Source organism: Mobula hypostoma, chromosome 2 (assembly GCF_963921235.1).
Source record: "Mobula hypostoma chromosome 2, sMobHyp1.1, whole genome shotgun sequence".
Taxonomy (NCBI): Eukaryota; Metazoa; Chordata; class Chondrichthyes; order Myliobatiformes; family Myliobatidae; genus Mobula; species Mobula hypostoma.
Window position 1 is genome coordinate 150,435,680 of NC_086098.1, and position 18,722 is coordinate 150,454,401.

Sequence of the window (18,722 nt, forward strand, 5' to 3'; positions counted from 1 at the left end):
CTGGTGAACCTTCTTTGTACTCCCTCTATGGCAAAGATGTCTTTCCTCAGATTAGGGGACCAAAACTGCACACAATACTCCAGGTGTGGTCTCACCAAGGCCTTGTACAACTGCAGTAGTACCTCCCTGCTCCTGTACTCGAATCCTCTCGCTATAAATGCCAGCATACCATTCGCCTTTTTCACCGCCTGCTGTACCTGCATGCCCACTTTCAATGACTGGTGTATAATGACACCCAGATCTCGTTGCGCCTCCCCTTTTCCTAATCGGCCACCATTCAGATAATAATCTGTTTTCCTATTTTTGCCACCAAAGTGGATAACTTCACATTTATCCACATTAAATTGCATCTGCCATGAATTTGCCCACTCACCCAACCTATCCAAGTCACCCTGCATCCTCTTAGCATCCTCCTGACTGCTAACACTGCCACCCAGCTTCGTGTCATCCGCAAACTTGGAGATGCTGCATTTAATTCCCTCATCCAAGTCATTAATATATATTGTAAACAACTGGGGTCCCAGCACTGAGCCTTGCGGTACCCCACTAGTCACCGCCTGCCATTCTGAAAAGGTCCCGTTTATTCCCACTCTTTGCTTCCTGTCTGCTAACCAATTCTCCACCCACACCAATACCTTACCCCCAATACCGTGTGCTTTAAGTTTGCACACTAATCTCCTGTGTGGGACCTTGTCAAAAGCCTTTTGAAAATCCAAATATACCACATCCACTGGTTCTCCCCTATCCACTCTACTAGTTACATCCTCAAAAAATTCTATGAGATTCGTCAGACATGATTTTCCTTTCACAAATCCATGCTGACTTTGTCCGATCATTTCACCGCTTTCCAAATGTGCTGTTATCACATCCTTGATAACTGACTCCAGCAGTTTCCCCACCACCGATGTTAGGCTAACCGGTCTATAATTCCCCGGTTTCTCTCTCCCTCCTTTTTTAAAAAGTGGGGTTACATTAGCCACCCTCCAATCCTCAGGAACTAGTCCAGAATCTAACGAGTTTTGAAAAATTATCACTAATGCATCCACTATTTCTTGGGCTACTTCTTTAAGCACTCTAGGATGCAGACCATCTGGCCCTGGGGATTTATCTGCCTTCAATCCCTTCAATTTACCTAACACTACTTCCCTACTAACATGTATTTCGCTCAGTTCCTCCATCTCACTGGACCCTCTGTCCCTTACTATTTCTGGAAGATTATTTATGTCCTCCTTAGTGAAGACAGAACCAAAGTAATTATTCAATTGGTCTGCCATGTCCTTGCTCCCCATAATCAATTCGCCTGTTTCTGTCTGCAGGGGACCTACATTTGTCTTTACCAGTCTTTTCCTTTTTACATATCTATAAAAGCTTTTACAGTCCGTTTTTATGTTCCCTGCCAGTTTTCTCTCATAATCTTTTTTCCCCTTCCTAATTAAGCCCTTTGTCCTCCTCTGCTGAACTCTGAATTTCTCCCAGTCCTCAGGTGAGCCACTTTCTCTGGCTAATTTGTATGCTTCTTCTTTGGAATTGATACTATCCCTAATTTCTCTTGTCAGCCACGGGTGCACTACCTTCCTTGATTTATTCTTTTGCCAAACTGGAATGAACAATTGTTGTAGTTCATCCATGCAATCTTTAAATGCTTGCCATTGCATATCCACCGTCAATCCTTTAAGTGTCATTTGCCAGTCTATCTTAGCTAATTCACGTCTCATACCTTCAAAGTCACCCCTCTTTAAGTTCAGAACCTTTGTTTCTGAATTAACTATGTCACTCTCCATCTTAATGAAGAATTCCACCATATTATGGTCACTCTTACCCAAGGGGCCTCTCACGACAAGATCGCTAATTAACCCTTCCTCATTGCTCAAAACCCAGTCCAGAATAGCCTGCTCTCTAGTCGGTTCCTCGACATGTTGGTTCAAAAAACCATCCCGCATACATTCCAAGAAATCCTCTTCCTCAGCACCTTTACCAATTTGGTTCACCCAGTCTACATGTAGATTGAAGTCACCCATTATAACTGCATACCAACCAATCTCTAATTGTGCCATGAGTTCATCCACCTTATTTTGAATATTACATGTATTTAAATACAGCACCTTCAGTCGTGCATTCTTTGCCCTTTAGAATGTTGCCTCAGTGGTAATTTAACTCTTTGCTCTGCCTGCATTTGAAACCAATTATTGGCTTATCCTTCCTTATTGTTCATGTTACATCCATCAACTACTTGTAAACCTACTGGCTCACCCTCAGCTCTACCATAAAGGTTCCCATCCCTCTCCCATATTAGTTTAAGCCACTCCCAATGGCTGTAGTAAACTTGCCCGTAAGAATATTGGTCCCTCTCTCTGATTCAAATGCAACTCAATCCTTTTGTACAGGTCCTACCTGTCCCAGAGTTCCCAATTATCCAGAAATCTGAATCCCTGCTCCTATTCTTCAGCCACACATTTATTTGCCGCTTCATTTTATTCCTATCCTCACTGTCGCGTGGCACAGGCAGCAATTCCGAGATTACTACCCTTGAGGTCCTGCTTCTCAGCTTCCTTCCTAACTCCCTGTATTTTTTTTTTCCAGGATCTCCTCTCTTTTTCTACCCATGTCATTGGTACCAATATGTACCATGGCTTCTGGCTGCTCACCCTCCCTTTCCAGAAGATTGTGGATGCATCCAGAAACATGGCTGACCCTGGCACCTGGGAGGCAAACTACCATCTGTTTCCTTTTCACGTCCCCAGAATCGCCTAACTGTCCCCCTGACTATAGAGTCCCCTATCACTGCTGCCATCCTCTTCAGCTCCCTCCCCTTCTGGGCCATAGGGCCAGAGGCACAGCCGCTGTTGCTTCTCCCAGGGATGTCGCCCTCTTTTAACAGTACTAAAAATTGTGTACTTATTGTTGAGAGGGACTACCTGATGTTCTCCCTTCTGACAGTCACCCATTTATCTGTCTCCTGTAGCCTTGGGGTGACTACCTCCCTGTAGCTCCTGTCTATCACTGCTTCACTTTCCCTTAACAAGGAGAAGGTAATTGAGCTGCAGCTCCAGTTCCCTAACATGGTTTCTAAAGAGCTGCATCTCCATGCACCTGGTGCAGACGTGGCCATCAGGAAGCTGGAAGTCTCCTGGAAATCCCATATCTTACACCCAGAACAGAACACTGGCTCTGCAGACATAACCCCCTGTTCTTTCTAGATTTAATTCAGAATAAGAAATAAGGAATGAACTTACCTACTTACCCTCCTTTTTATTGTCTTCCTTCTCCATTCCTGTCCAGTCTGGATGAAAGGTCTTGATCCAAAACATCAACTGTTCATTCATTTAATAGAAGCTGCATGACCAGCTGAGTTGCTCCAGCATTTTGTGTGTGTTGCATTATCAGAAGTGGTTAGCTTGACTTTTGGCAAGATGTGCTTGGTGACAGGATGCCATTGGAAGTGGCACCTCCCTTCCTGCTCTCCATCTCACTGTCTCTATCTCTGGAGACAGCTTATCCACCGATGTCTATGACAAACCCACAGACTCTCACATCTACCTGGACTATACCTCGTTCCACCCTGCTACTTGTAAAAATGCCATCCATTTCTCCCAACTCCTCCGTCTCTGCCACATCTGCTCTCACGAGTTTTTTTCATTCTAGAACGAAGATGTCCTCCTTTTTCAAAGAAAGGCACTTCCCTTCCTCCACTATCAACGCTGCCCTCAACCATATCTCTTCCATTTCACACATGTCTGCTCTTACCCCATCCTCCCACCACTCTACCAGGGATAGGGTTCCACTTGTCCTTATCTACCACCCCACCAGCCTCCGCATCCAGCTCATAATTCTCCAAAATTCCCACCACCTTCAATGGGATCCCACCACCAAGCACATCTTTCCCTACCAACCCCCACTTTCTGCTAGATCTCCCTTGTCCATTCATCCCTCTCCACTGATCTCCCTCCTGGCACTTACCCATACAAGTGGAACAAGTGCTACACCTACCCCTACACCTCCTCTCTCACTACCATTTAGAGCCCTAAACAGTCCTTCTGGGTGAGGTGACACTTGACCTGTGAGTCTGTTGGGGTCATTTACTGTGTTCGGTGCTCCTGGAGTGGCCTCCCGTATATCGGTAAGACCTGACGTTGATTGGAAGACCACTTCGCTGAGCATCTACACTCCGTCCATCAGACCAAGTGGGATCTCCTAGTGGCCACCCATTTTAATTTCACTTCCCATTCCCATTCCAATATGTCCATCCATGGCCTCCTCCACTGTCAGGATAAGGCCACATTTAGACTGGAGGAACAACACCTTATTTTCTGTTTGGGTAGCTTCCAATCTGCTGGCATGGACATTGATTTCTTAATCTTCCAGTAATAGCCCCAACCCCCCTCACTATTTCCCATCCCCTTTTCCCTCTCTCAACTAATCTCCTTGCCCACCACTCGCCTCTCTCTGGTGCTCGTCCATGGCCTTCTCTCTCTTTCAATCAACTTCCCAGCTCCTTACTTCATCTCTCCCACTCCAAGTCTCACCTATCACCTGGTGTCTCTCTCCCCTCCCCCCAGCTTTTAAAGCTACTCCTCAGCTTTTTCTCTCCAGTTCTGCTAAAGTGTTTCAGCCCAAAACGCCGACTGTACTTTTTTCCATAGATGTCGCCTGGCCTGCTGAGTTCCTCCAGCATTTTGTGTTTTGTAGCCTGTTCAAATGCTATAACATAGTAGTAATTCAATATTTAAGGTTGTTTAATGTCATTTCCTGTACACAAGTGCAGAGGAGAATGAAATAATTGTTACTCCAGCACCAAAAAAACATAAAGATCATAATGATAATAAAAAACACAATAAATATCAATACATATGATAGCTTATATACATAGGTTGATTGTATGTCTATCTAGGCTGTACATAAGGTGACTGACAATAAATAATAAAGCAGTGATGAGGTTGGTGGCTGGAGGTGTTTGATCAGCCTTACTGCTTGGGGAAAGTAATAGTTTGAGAGTCTGGTGGTCCTACTCAGATAATAATTGTAGAGAATGAATCAACAAAAGCAAAGTTGTAAATTAATTTTCCCCTCTCTTCTACCTAAGTTGAATTAAATGGCCCTATGATACCAAAGGCAAAACCTCAGAATATGCTGTTTCACCAAAGCACATGAAACCTCACTGTAGTGGAAAAAAGATCTGATATAACCCATGAGGACCAGTATTTCAGCTTGTTACAAATTACATTTTCAACAATTCAAAAGAGTTCACAGTTAAAAATTGCACACCAAATCTGTGTTTCAGCAAACCAAACTTTACCAAAGTTACTTTGATCAACGCATTTATTGCATCTCAAAGGGGATACATGCACTGGATCAAGGAGAAAAATCAAACAAGTTTAAATAAAAAGAGTAATATTTTAAATATATGTATTTTTCTCCACATTAATTCCAGATACAGTTACTTAGAACGGTACACTATATAGATATTGACAGATCTAAAGAGACATAAAGGAAACACTTTCAAACTGCATAGCATTTTTACAAAATAATTGTCATGCCTGAGAACACTAATCCCACTGATCAACAGTGACCTCCTTCGTTGGTAGCTACACCTTTTGCCAAGCAGTTTGCACAAACGATATGACATTTCCCTGGGATCGGCACAGTACATAAAATTTCTTTAAAAGGTGCAGGTGTGTAGAAGAGATGATGGGCAATGTTTGAGACTACTCACTTGCATACAAAAAATTAAGGGCAACAGTTTAATGACAAAAATACATCAACAAAACCTCAGATATGATTTTCTGATGGAGAAAGCTATGAAAGCTGGTTATGGACAGCAAAAAAGTGCATTAAATGGTTTGTGATCCCCAACTGTAAGACATCCGAGAATATCAACCTATTATCATCTTTTCTAAAGTAAACATTCCCAGTGTCTGATACTTCACTGCTGGTCCATTAAACAAAGAATACATAACGTAACTTAAAAGAAATTAAATACAACAATTTTTGCATACTGATAGATATAAATATGACATTTAGATAACATTTTCTGTCTTGGTATGCAGCATATTTCTGCCCAGTAATACTTTTTTTGCCAAGATCAGTGCAAGACTATGGAAATTTAACATCAAATTTTATATTACTTTTAAAGGAATTATAAATAATTTTGAAAATAATGCACAAATGCTTCTTTTAAAATCTGATTGTGTGTTTTATCCAATTTTTTGTAGTTGTGTATTGTTTCCGACAAAACTTCAGACTTGGAAGATTGGGAGGGTGTAAGCACATTAATTTATATGCAAATTGCTACTAGAATCATGACTATAAGCTAATAGGTATACAGAACGGACATGTCATCCTAGGCTCTGCAGTGAAATTATATACATTAGCACTTTCAAGAATACGAATACATTACTCCAAGTGGCTCATACACAACAGCTGCGATTCTGCAACCCAAGTTATCATTAGGTACAGAGAAGCACTAAAAGGCATCAGATACACCCATCTTTCAAGTTGCAAAACACAATCCAAAATGGACAATTTCTGATAAATTAGGGCATAACATCAAAAAGTACATTCCTAAAGGTTACTTTCACAGTTGTGCTACACCTTTTACGATATGGACGTCTGAATAAGCATTGAAACATGACTGGTGAATTGCTTGGAGTAGTGAATATCCACTGTTGTCACCTTCAGCGTTCCCATCATTGCATGAACGGCAGCTGCAAGGCAAACCATACATTGAGATCTGACAGATCACTGCTTTAAATTTAGCACTGCTTTTATCCAAGCCTGGAGTAAGCATGTAATTGCAAAATTTTAATATTTTTCACATTTTAAGTTCAAGTTTGTCATCTGACTGTGCATAAGTACAAACCAAATGCAGCAATGGTCCGGAGGAACACCCACTAAACATATATCACACGCAACACAAAATAAACAATACATTACCATAAATTAAGAAAATATAATTCAAAATGCATGTAGTGCACAGCACAGGTAAACAGTAAATAGCTCGCTGTCCTTGACAAGACCTTGCTGGTGGCAGGGTATCACAGTGTTATTAGCAGGTTATCATTAGTCTCACAGTTAGAGGGAAGAAGCTGTTACGTAGTCTGGCAGTCTAAGTCCTGGTGCTTCTTGATGGTAGTGGGTCAAAGAGATTGTGGGACGGGTGGTAAGGATCCTCAACAACACTTCGGGCTGTTTACCTACAACACTCCTAGTAAATGTTACAAATATGGGGGAGAGACCACATTTCAAGCTCATCCACTTCTATACTTCAAGATCTTGGAACGTGCCATAATTTTTTTTTATTTCAAATGCAGAAGCAACTGGTATGGATAGTTTGGTTGAATCACTTGAAGATACACGATATTACTTTAAGTAACCGAACAATTATCGAGTACATTTCTATTATTTTCTTATTTTTTTTTATTTAGAGATACAGAAAGGAACAGAACCTTCCAGTCCTGTAGCCCACCTATTTAACTCTAACTTTATCACAGGACAATTTACAATGACCAATTAATCTACTAACCTTTGGTCTTTGGAATGTGGGAGCAAACCGTGTGCTTCACGGGAGGGACATACAAACCACTTACATACAGCGTCGGAACTGAACTCCAATGCCCCGAGCTATAATAGCGTAGCGCTAACCACTGTGTTACTGTGACATGATCTTCTACTGAAGTTCAGAAAATAAAAACAATATGGACTTTTCTTCAGGATTACCATGGCCCATTTTTCAAATTTAAGGAATTAATTGCATTAAGGTACTCTGAAATACAAGGTCAGTTCCAACATGGAGAACAAGACTTGAGGGATAAAAGCTGGCCATAATATTGATAGAACTCAGCACAGCATCTATGGAAACTAATAAACAATCGATGTTTTGAGCTGAGACCTTTCATCAGGACTGGAAAGGAAGGGGGAAGAAGCTAGAAAAAGAAGGTAGGGGGAAGGGCTTCTCCCTCCTTCCTTTCCATTTCTCATGAAGGGCCTTGGCCCAAAACATCAACTGTTTATTCATTTTCATAGAGGCTGCCTGAATGGCCATGTTCCTCCAGCATTTTGTGTGCGTTGCTCTGGATTTCCAGCATCATTTCATATCTCTATTTTAGTGCATGCATCCAATTGGACACATGGGAACACCACTATCTTGCATGAAAGTCCAATAACTTATTACCTTGATTATGCACTCATCCGTGAAGAAGAGCTTTGACTCTTATCATTCTGATTCATAGGCCAAGATGTTAGGCTAAGACTGTCCAAGTATTAGATGAAAGTATGCAAGATAATAGACCAGAATTTGTCAGAAGAATTGCAAGGTCAATGATGTTGTCCATTATTTATGTACAAATGGTACAACAATTTCAGGCACGAACAGATGTTGCAATGAACTTGCAAATCCAGTGACTGGACTGAATTTGCCACTGTTGATTTTCAGAAAAACCGCATCTCACTGCTTTACTCAACAAGGCATGTACCTAGTTGCTGTACCTGCACAGTACATACAAACATCACAAATTTTAAGTCTTACTCATATCAGAGCAAGCTTTCTCACAAATATGGCTATAAACTGCTTTCAGGTCTCTGAGCACGTAAGAAAAAATAAGCATTAAAATTCCTTTTTTTTTGGATTGTTAGAGATCGTGGATCATTTTTTCCCCATACTAATTACTCTTTTTTTTTTGCTGTCCTGCTCAATCCAATCACTATTACTTTATTTACATTAGTTACTGAACTGACTTATTTATTCTAATAGAATGTGGACTTGAGGCAAAGGATCAGTGATGATCTGTTTGGGTGATAGACAGGTCCATGGAGGTGTACAGCTTACTCCTTCCGGTTCGTCAATACATTTTTAAATTCACGCCTTCCCATCAGCTCCTACAATCAGTCTCACTACAGCTAAGGAAATACACTACTGCTCACCCAATTTCAATCTACGAGCCAGGACACTCAGGAAATTTGGCTACATTATTACTTTTTACATTCTTTTTTGTAACTGCATGTTTTTCTACTATCATGATTGTTTGTGCTATAAATGCTGAGCTGTGTGTGACTGTTGGTCCTGTGTTTTGCACTTTGGCCCCAGAGGAACGCTGTTTTGTTTTGACTGTATTCACGTGTATGGTTGAATGACAATTACACTTGAACTTGAATTCACTTGTAACCAAGGTGCCCAGTTTCTTTTGCATCTCATTATCAGTTTGCATAGGCAACAAGCTATCAAGCATAAAAATTTAACTCGTGTATGTGCATGACTGACTATATATGCCATACTGCACTCTCTAAGAGGAATGTGTGGCTCATTACATTCAGTGACCCTTTGGTTAATTTAAGAAGTGTATAGGTTTGATATGAATGCATGTTTCCGTACATGCTGGAGAAATGCATTCTTTTTCAGCTCTGAGTGGCCTCAATAAGTTCCTGTCCCTTTGAGGAACAAGTTCCTGTCCTTTTGAGGAACCAGTCTGCATGAAATGATATCCATGATTGTAATACCCACTTCCAGATTGTAACACCCACTTCTGCTACTTACTGTGGCTTAAGTAGGGTGCAAAAGAGGTTGACCAGGATGTTGCCTGGATTGGCATGTGCTATAAGGAGAGGTCGCTTTTTTTTCCTGGAGCGATGGAAGCTGAGGGGAAGAACTGATGGAGGTTTATAAGATTATGTGAAAGAGACAACTGGATGGTACAGTATATTGCCTTCCAAGTGCCAGGGTCAAGGATGTCTTGGATCAGGTGCGCATCATTTTAATGGGGGAGGCCAGAAGTTCATATTGGTACCAACAACGTAAGTAGGAAAAGGGAGGTGGTCCTGAAGAGAGAATATAGGGAGGTAGGCAGAAAGGTGAAAAGCTGGACCTCCAAGGCAGTAATCTCCGGATTGTTGCCTGCTCCATATGCCAGTGAGGGCAGGAATAGGATGATTTGGCAGAAGAATGCATGGCTGAAGAAATGGTGCAGGGGGCAGGGTTTCAGATTTCTGGATCATTGGGATCTCTTCTGGGGAAGATATGACCTGGACAAAAATGACGAGTTACACCTGAACCTGAGGGGTACCAATATCCTTGTGGTCAGGTTTGCTAGAGTTGTTGTGGAGCGTTTAAACTAATTTGTCAGGGGAATGGGAACCAGAATGATAGGGCAAGGATGGGGCAGTTAGTACACATCTAGATGCAGTGTGTAGTAAGACTGTGCAGAAGGACAGGTAGATGATAGGGAAAAATTGCAGTTAGTCGGATAAGTTAAAGTGTAACAAGGGCCAAAAATCAAAAAGGGGTGATGAATACTGGACTAACAATGTTTTTTTTAAATGCACGCAGTATATGGAATACGGTAGATGATCTTGTAGTGCAGTTAGAGATAAGCAATATGATGTTGTGTGCATCTCTGAGTCATGGCTGAAAGAGTTTAATATCCTAGGACACTGTACTGAAAAGATAGGTAGATAGGCAGGAGTGGTGTGGCTCTGTTGGTAAAAAAAAAATGAAATCAAATCCTTAGGGAGAGGTGACACATAATCAGAAGATGTAAAATCTATGTGAGTAGAGTTAAGAAACTGCAACGGTAAGAAGACCCTGATGGGAGTTACATATAGGCCTCTGAACAGTAACCTGGGTGAGGACTACAAATTACAATGGGAGATAGAAAATGCATGTCAAAAGGGCAATGATGCAATAATCATGGGGGATTTCAACATGTAGATAGATTTAGAAAATCAGGTTAGTGCTGGATCCCAAGAAAGGGAATTTGTAGAATGTCTATGAGATGGTTTTTTAAAGCAGCTTGTGGTTGAGCCACTTAGGGGTAGAGCAATTCTGGAATGGGAAGAAGCTAAAACCGGATGTATAAGTATTACAGTGGATTAAAAGAAACTGCAGCGGCGTGAGGGAGGAGCTAGCCAAAGTTGACTGGAAAGGGACTAGTAGGAATGACGGCAGAATAGCTATGGCTGGGGGAAATTCTGAAGGCATAGAAAAGATACAGCCTAGAATTAAGAAGTTTGATAAAGGGAGGATGATGCAACCCTGACGAAAAAGGGAATTCAACAATAGCACAAAAGCTAAAGAGAGGGCATATAATATCACAAAAATTGGTGGGAAGGTAGAGGATTGGGAATTTCTTTTAAAACCAACAGAAGGCAACAAAAAAAGCCATAACAAGTGAAAAGATGAAATATGAAGTTAAGCTAGCCAACAAATTTTTTTTTAAAAGACACGAAAAGTGTTTTCAGATACATAAAGAGTAAAAGAGATGAGAGTGGACATCAGACTGTTGGAAAATGATGCTAGAGAGGTAGTAGTAGGAGACAAAGAAATGGCAGATGAAAAGAGTAAGTATTTTGCATCAGTCTTTACTGTGGAAGACATAAGCAGAACGCCAGAAATGCAACAATGTTGGGCAGAATTGAGTGCCGTTGCTATTACTAAGGAGAAGGTGCTTGGGAAGCTGAAAAGCCTGAAGGTAGTTAAGTCACTTGGACCAGATAGATACACCCCAATGTTCTGAAAGAGGTAGCTGAAGAGATTGTGGAGGCATTAGTAGTGATCTTTCAAGATTTGCTGGATTCTAGAATGGTTCTTGAGGACTGGAAAATTTCATAGAACATAGAATAGTACAGCACAGTACAGACCCTTCGGCCCACAATGTTGTGCGACCCTCAAACCCTGCCTCCCATATAAGTCCCCACCTTAGATTCCTCCATATACCTGTCTAGTAGTCTCTTAAACTTCACTAGTGTATCTGCCTCCACCACTGACTCAGGCAGTGCATTCCACGCACCAACCACTCTCTGAGTAAAAAACCTTCCTCTAATATTCCCCTTGAACTTCCCACCCCTTACCTTAAAGCCACGTCCTCTTGTATTGAGCAGTGGTGCCCTGGGGAAGAGGCGCTGGCTATCCACTCTATTCCTCTTATTATCTTGTACACCTCTATCATGTCTCCTCTCATCCTCCTTCTCTCCAAAGAGTAGAGCCCTAGCTCCCTTAATCTCTGATCATAATGCATACTTTCTAAACCAGGCAGCATCCTGGTAAATCTCCTCTGTACCCTTTCCAATGCTTCCACATCCTTCCCATAGTGAGGTGACCAGAACTGGACACAGTACTCCAAAGTTGCTGGTGAACGCAGCAGGCCAAGCAGCATCTCCAGGAAGAGGTACAGTCGACGTTTCAGGCCGAGACCCTTCGTCAGGACTAACTGAAGGGTCTCGGCCTGAAACGTCGACTGTACCTCTTCCTAGAGATGCTGCTTGGCCTGCTGCGTTCACCAGCAACTTTGATGTGTGTTGCTTGAATTTCCAGCATCTGCAGAATTCCTGTTGTTTACAGTACTCCAAATGTGGCCTAACCAGAGTTTTATAGAGCTGCATCATTACATCGCGACTCTTAAACTCTATCCCTCGACTTATGAAAGCTAACACCCCATAAGCTTTCTTAACTACCCTATCCACCTGTGAGGCAACTTTCAGGGATCTGTGGACATGTACCCTGAGATCCCTCTGCTCCTCCACACTACCAAGTATCCTGCCATTTACTTTGTACTCTGCCTTGGAGTTTGTCCTTCCAAAGTATACCACCTCACACTTCTCCGGGTTGAACTCCATCTGCCACTTCTCAGCCCACTTCTGCAGTCTATCAATGTCCCTCTGCAATCTTTGACAATCCTCTACACTATCTACAACACCACCAACCTTTGTGTCATCTGCAAACTTGCCAACCCCCCCTTCTACCCCCCTACCCCCACATGCAGGTCGTTAATAAAAATCACGAAAAGTAGAGGTCCCAGAACAGATCCTTGTGGGACACCACTAGTCACAATCCTCCAATCTGAATGTACTCCCTCCACCACCACCCTCTGCCTTCTGCAGGCAAGCCAATTCTGAATCCACCTGGCCAAAGTTCCCTGGATCCCATGCCTTCTAACTTTCTGAGTAAGCCTACCGTGTGGAACCTTGTCAAATACCTTACCAAAATCCATATAGATCACATCCACTGCACTACCCTCATCTATATGCCTGGTCACCTTCTCAAAGAACTCTATCAGGCTTGTTAGACACAATCTGCCCTTCACAAAGCCATGCTGACTATCCCTGATCAGACCATGATTCTCTAAATGCCTATAGATCCTATCTCTAAGAATCTTTTCCAACAGCTTTCCCACCACAGACGTAAGGCTCACTGGTCTATAATTACCCGGACTATCCCTACTACCTTTTTTGAACAAGGGAACAACATTCGCCTCCCTCCAATCCTCCGGTACCATTCCCGTGGACAACGAGGACATAAAGATCCTAGGCTAGAGGCTCAGCAATCTCTTCTCTCGCCTCGTGGAGCAGCCTGGGGAATATTCCGTCAGGTCCCGGGGACTTATCTGTCCTAATGTATTTTAACAACTCCAACACCTCCTCTCCCTTAATATCAGCATGCTCCAGAACATCAACCTCACTCATATTGTCCTCACCATCATCAAGTTCCCTCTCATTGGTGAATACCGAAGAGAAGTATTCATTGAGGACCTCGCTCACTTCCACAGCCTCCAGGCACATCTTCCCACCTTTATCTCTAATCAGTCCTACCTTCACTCCTGTCATCCTTTTTTTCTTCACATAATTGAAGAATGCCTTGGGGTTTTCCTTTACCCTACTCACCAAGGCCTTCTCATGCCCCCTTCTTGCTCTTCTCAGCCCCTTCTAAGTTCTTTTCTTGCTTCCCTATATTCCTCAATAGACCCATCTGATCCCTGCTTCCTAAACCTCATGTATGCTGCCTTCTTCCTCCTGACTAGATTTTCCACCTCACTTGTCACCCATGGTTCCTTCACCCTACCATTCTTTATCTTCCTCACCGGGACAAATTTATCCCTTACATCCTGCAAAAGATCTCTAAACATCGACCACATGTCCACAGTACATTTCCCTGCAAAAACATCATCCCAATTCACACCCGCAAGTTCTAGCCTTATAGCCTCATAATTTGCCTTTCCCCAATTAAAAATTTTCCTGTCCTCTTTGATTCTATCCTTTTCCACGATAATTATAAAGACCAGGGAGCGGTGGTCACTGTCCCCCAGATGCTCACCCACTGAGAGATCTGTGACCTGACCCGGTTCATTACCTAGTACTAGATCTAGTATGGCATTCCCCCTGGTCGAACTGTCCACATACTGTGACAGGAATCCATCCTGGACACACTTAACAAATTCTGCCCCATCTAAACCCTTGGAACTAATCAGGTGCCAATCAATATTAGGGAAGTTAAGGTCACCCATGATAACAACCCTGTTATTTTTGCACCTTTCCAAAATCTGCCTCCCAATCTGCTCCTCTGTATCTCTGCTGCTACCAGGGGGCCTATAGAATACCCCCAGTAGAATAACTGCTCCCTTCCTGTTCCTGACTTTCACCCATATTGACTCAAAAGAGGATCCTGCTACATTATCCACCCTTTCTGTAGCTGTAATAGTATCCCTGACCAGTAATGCCACCCCTCCTCCCCTTTTTCTGCCCTCTCTATCCCTTTTAAAGCACTCAAATGTCACTCCACTCTTTGAGAAGGGAGAGTGGCAGAACAAAGGAAATTATAGGCCAGTTAGCCTGATTTCAGTGGTTGGAAAGATGTTGAAGTCTAATATTCAGGATGAAGTTTCAGAGTTTTGGAAGCACATGATAAAATAGGCCAAGGTCAGTATGGTTTTCTGAAGGGAAAACCTTGCCTGACAATTCTGTTGGAATTGTTTGAGGAAATAACAGGCAGGATAGACAAAGGAGTCAGTTGATATTGTTTATTTAGATTTTCAGAAGGCCTTTGACAATGTATTGCACATGAGGCTGCTTAATAAGAGACAATGGTATTACATGAAAGGTACTAACATGAATAGAAAACTGGCTGACTGACACAAAGCAAAGAGTGGGCATAAAGGGGACCTTTTCTGGTTGGTTGCTGGTGATCAGTGGTGTGCCGCAAGGGTCAGAGTTAGGACGGCTTCTTTTCACATTACATATCAATGATTTGGATGAAGGAATTGATGGCCTTGTAGTCAGGTTTGTGGATGATACGAAGATAGGTAGAGTGGCAGGTAATGTTGAGGAAGCAGGGAGTCTGCAGGAGGGCTTAGATGATTGGGGGAATGGGGAATGAAGTGGCAGATGGAATATTGTGTAGGGAAGGGCATGGTCATGCACTTTGATAGAAGGAATTTATTCTCTAAGTGAGGAGAAAATTCAAAAATCATAGCTGTAAAGGGACTTGTGAGTCTTTGTGCAGGATTCCCTAAAGGTTAACTTGCAGGTTGAGTCAGTGGTAAGGAAGGCAAATGCAATGTTAGCATTGATTTTGAGAGGACTAGAACATAAAAGCAAGGATGTAATGCTGAGGTTTTATAGTCATAGTCATACTTTATTGATCCTGGGGGAAATTGATTTTCGTTACAGTTGCCCCAACCAAGAATAGAGTATAAATATAGCAAAATAAAACCATAAATAATTAAATAGTAATATGTAAATTATGCCAGGAAATAAGTCCAGGACCAGCCTATTGGCTCAGGGTGTCTGACCCTCCAAGGGAGGAGTTGTAAAGTTTGATGGCCACAGGCAGAAATGACTTCCTATGACGCTCAGTGTTGCATCTCGGTGGAATGAGTCTCTGGCTGAATGTACTCCTGTGCCCACTCAGTACATTATGTAGTGGATGGGAGACATTGTCCAAGATGGCATGCAACTTGGACAGCATCCCCTTTTCAGACACCACTGTCAGAGAGTCAAGTTCCATCCCCATAACATCACTGGCCTTACAAATGAGTTTGGTGATTCAGTTGGCGTCTGCTACCCTCAGCCTGCTGCCCCAGCACACAACAGCAAACATGATAGCACTACCACAGACTCGTAGGACATCCTCAGCACCGTCCGACAGACGTTAAAGGACCTCAGTCTCCTCAGGAAATAGAGACGGCTCTGACCCTTCTTGTAGACAGCCTCAGTTTTCTTTGACCAGTCCAGTTTATTGTCAATTCGTATCCCCAGGTATTTGTAATCCTCCACCACGTCCACACTGACCCCCCTGGATGGAGACAGGGGTCACCGGTGCCTTAGCTCTCCTCAGGTCTACCACCAGCTCCTTAGTCTTTTTCACATTAAGCTGCAGATAATTCTGCTCACACCATGTGACAAAGTTTCCTACCGTAGCCCTGTACTCAGCCTCATCTCCCTTGCTGATGCATCCAACTATGGCAGAGTCATCAGAAAACTTCTGAAGATAGCAAGACTCTGTACAGTAGTTGAAGTCCAAGGTGTAAATGGTGAAGAGAAAGGGAGACAAGACAGTCCCCTGTGGAGCCTCAGTGCTGCTGATCACTCTGTCGGACACACAGTGTTGCAAGCACACGTACTGTGGTCTGCCAGTCAGGTAATCAATAATCCATGACACCAGGAAAGCATCCACCTGCATCACTGTCAGCTTCTCCCCCAGCAGAGCAGGGCGTTGGTCAGACTGCACTTGGAGCATTGAGCATATTTAGGTCCCTTAGCTAAAAGATGTGCTGGTGGTGGAGAGAGTCCAGAGTACGTTCACGAGAATGATCCCAGGAATGAAAGGGTTAACAAATGAGGAGTGTTCTATGACTCAGGGCCTGTACCCTCTGGAGCTTAGAAGAATGGGGGGGGGGGGAATCTCATTAAAACCTATTAAATATTGAAAGTACAAGAAAGAGTCTGGAGATAACACACATCAAAGTTGCTGGTGAACGCAGCAGGCCAGGCAGCATCTCTAGGAAGAGGTACAGTCGACGTTTCAGGCCGAGACCCCTCGTCAGGACTAACTGAAGGAAGAGTTAGTAAGAGATTTGGAAGTGGGAGGGGGAGGGGGAGATCCGAAATGATAGGAGAAGACAGGAGGGGGAGGGATGGAGCCAAGAGCTGGACAGGTGATTGGCAAAGGGGATATGAGACGATCATGGGACAGGAGGTCTGGGAAGAAAGACGGGGTGTGGGGGGGAGGAACCAGTACCACCATTCAGGGCCCCAGACAGTCCTTCCAGGTGAGGCGACACTTCACCTGTAAGTCGGCTGGGGTGATATACTGCGTCCGGTGCTCCCGATGTGGCCTTCTATATATTGGCGAGACCCGACGCAGACTGGGAGACCACTTTGCTGAACACCTACGCTCTGTCCACCAGAGAAAGCAGGATCTCCCAGTGGCCACACATTTTAATTCCACATCCCATTCCCATTCTGATATGTCTACCCACGGCCTCCTCTACTGTAAAGATGAAGCCACACTCAGGTTGGAGGAACAACACCTTATATTCCGTCTGGGTAGCCTCCAACCTGATGGCATGAACATCGACTTCTCTAACTTCCGCTAATGCCCCACCTCCCCCTCGTACCCCATCCGTTATTTATTTTTATACACACATTCTTTCTCTCACTCTCCTTTTTCTCCCTCTGTCCCTCTGACCATACCCCTTGCCCATCCTCTGGTTCCACCCCCCCGCCCCCCGTCTTTCTCCCCGGACCTCCTGTCCCATGATCCTCTCATATCCCCTTTGCCAATCATCTGTCCAGCTCTTGGGTCCATCCCTCCCCCTCCTGTCTTTTCCTATCATTTTGGATCTCCCCCTCCCCCTCCCCCTCTCAAATCTCTTACTAACTCTTCCTTCAGTTAGTCCTGACGAAGGGTCTCGGCCTGAAACGTCGACTGTACCTCTTCCTGGAGATGCTACCTGGCTTGCTGTGTTCACCAGCAACTTTGATGTGTGTTGCTTGAATTTCTAACATCTGCAGAATTCCTGTTGTAAAGAGTCTGGAGAGTTTGTTTTAAGAGAGTTGTGGGGTATTCAGGAACAAAGGGCATACATGGCCTCAGAATTGTGGGATATCTATTTAGAACAGAAATGAGGAACTATTTCTTGAGTGAGAAAGTGGTGAATCTGTCAAATCCATTGCCACAGGTGCAGGCCAAGTCATTAGGTATATTTAAGGCGGAGGTTGATAGGTTCTTGATTAGTCAGGGTATGAAAGATTACAGGGAGAAGGCAGGACAATAGGGTTGAGAGGGATAATAAATCAACCATGATGAAACGGCGGAGGAGACTCAATAGGCCAAATTGTCTAATACTGTTCCTATGTCTCATGGTTTTATCATGAAAGGCAAAGATACGGTTGACTGACAGTATCTTTTCCACTTGTATAAAATGTCTAATTATCAACAGGCATGCAGTTCAGATGAGAGGGGGTAATTTCAAGTTCTTTTGCACTACCTGGGGTGGGAGTAGAGGCAGATGCATTGAAGACTTTTACAAGATGTTTAGATAGGAACATAAATGTGAGGAAAATGTAAGGATATGAACACTGTGTAGGCAAAGGAATTAGTTAGTTGCCCACCTGATTACTGATTTAATTGGTTCGGTACAACACTGTGGGCCAAAGGGCGTTCCTGTGCTGTACTGTTCTGTGTTCTATGTAAATTCTCCTAGGCTCACTTTAAGGCATTTTATCTCCCTCTTCTATATGCATTCATTCTTTGTCTCATGCAAACCAATTCCCATAGTTTTGTTTTGCAGTTTAAATGTCATGAATTTGTCTTTCTAAAAGGTTGGATTGGATTAAAAACAAATGGAAAATATAAAGTTTGTGTTCAAAAGACCAAAGAAACATTAGATTCAGTTCTCCAGTTTGCATTAAGTTAATCTCAAAAGTGACTTCAACCAAGGTTATGGATAGTGGTTAGCATA

At 43.1% G+C, this 18,722-nt stretch overlaps 1 protein-coding gene across 10 annotated transcripts in view; it reads right to left on the reverse strand.

The window, feature by feature from the left end:
- Positions 1 to 4,737: 4,737 nt before the first annotated feature.
- Positions 4,738 to 18,722, reverse strand: part of snap91a (synaptosome associated protein 91a) — a 204,328-nt gene continuing 190,343 nt past the window's right edge. For 9 of the 10 annotated variants that reach the window (XM_063040866.1, XM_063040865.1, XM_063040864.1 and 6 more), the window contains one exon: positions 4,738 to 6,701. Coding sequence is in view for 1 of the 10 variants with exons in the window: in XM_063040869.1 (XP_062896939.1) it covers positions 6,684 to 6,701 (18 nt within the window). In the remaining 9 variants the exon portion in view is untranslated. The remainder of the gene's footprint in view (positions 6,702 to 18,722) is intronic. The other variant, XM_063040872.1, reaches the window with a different exon arrangement.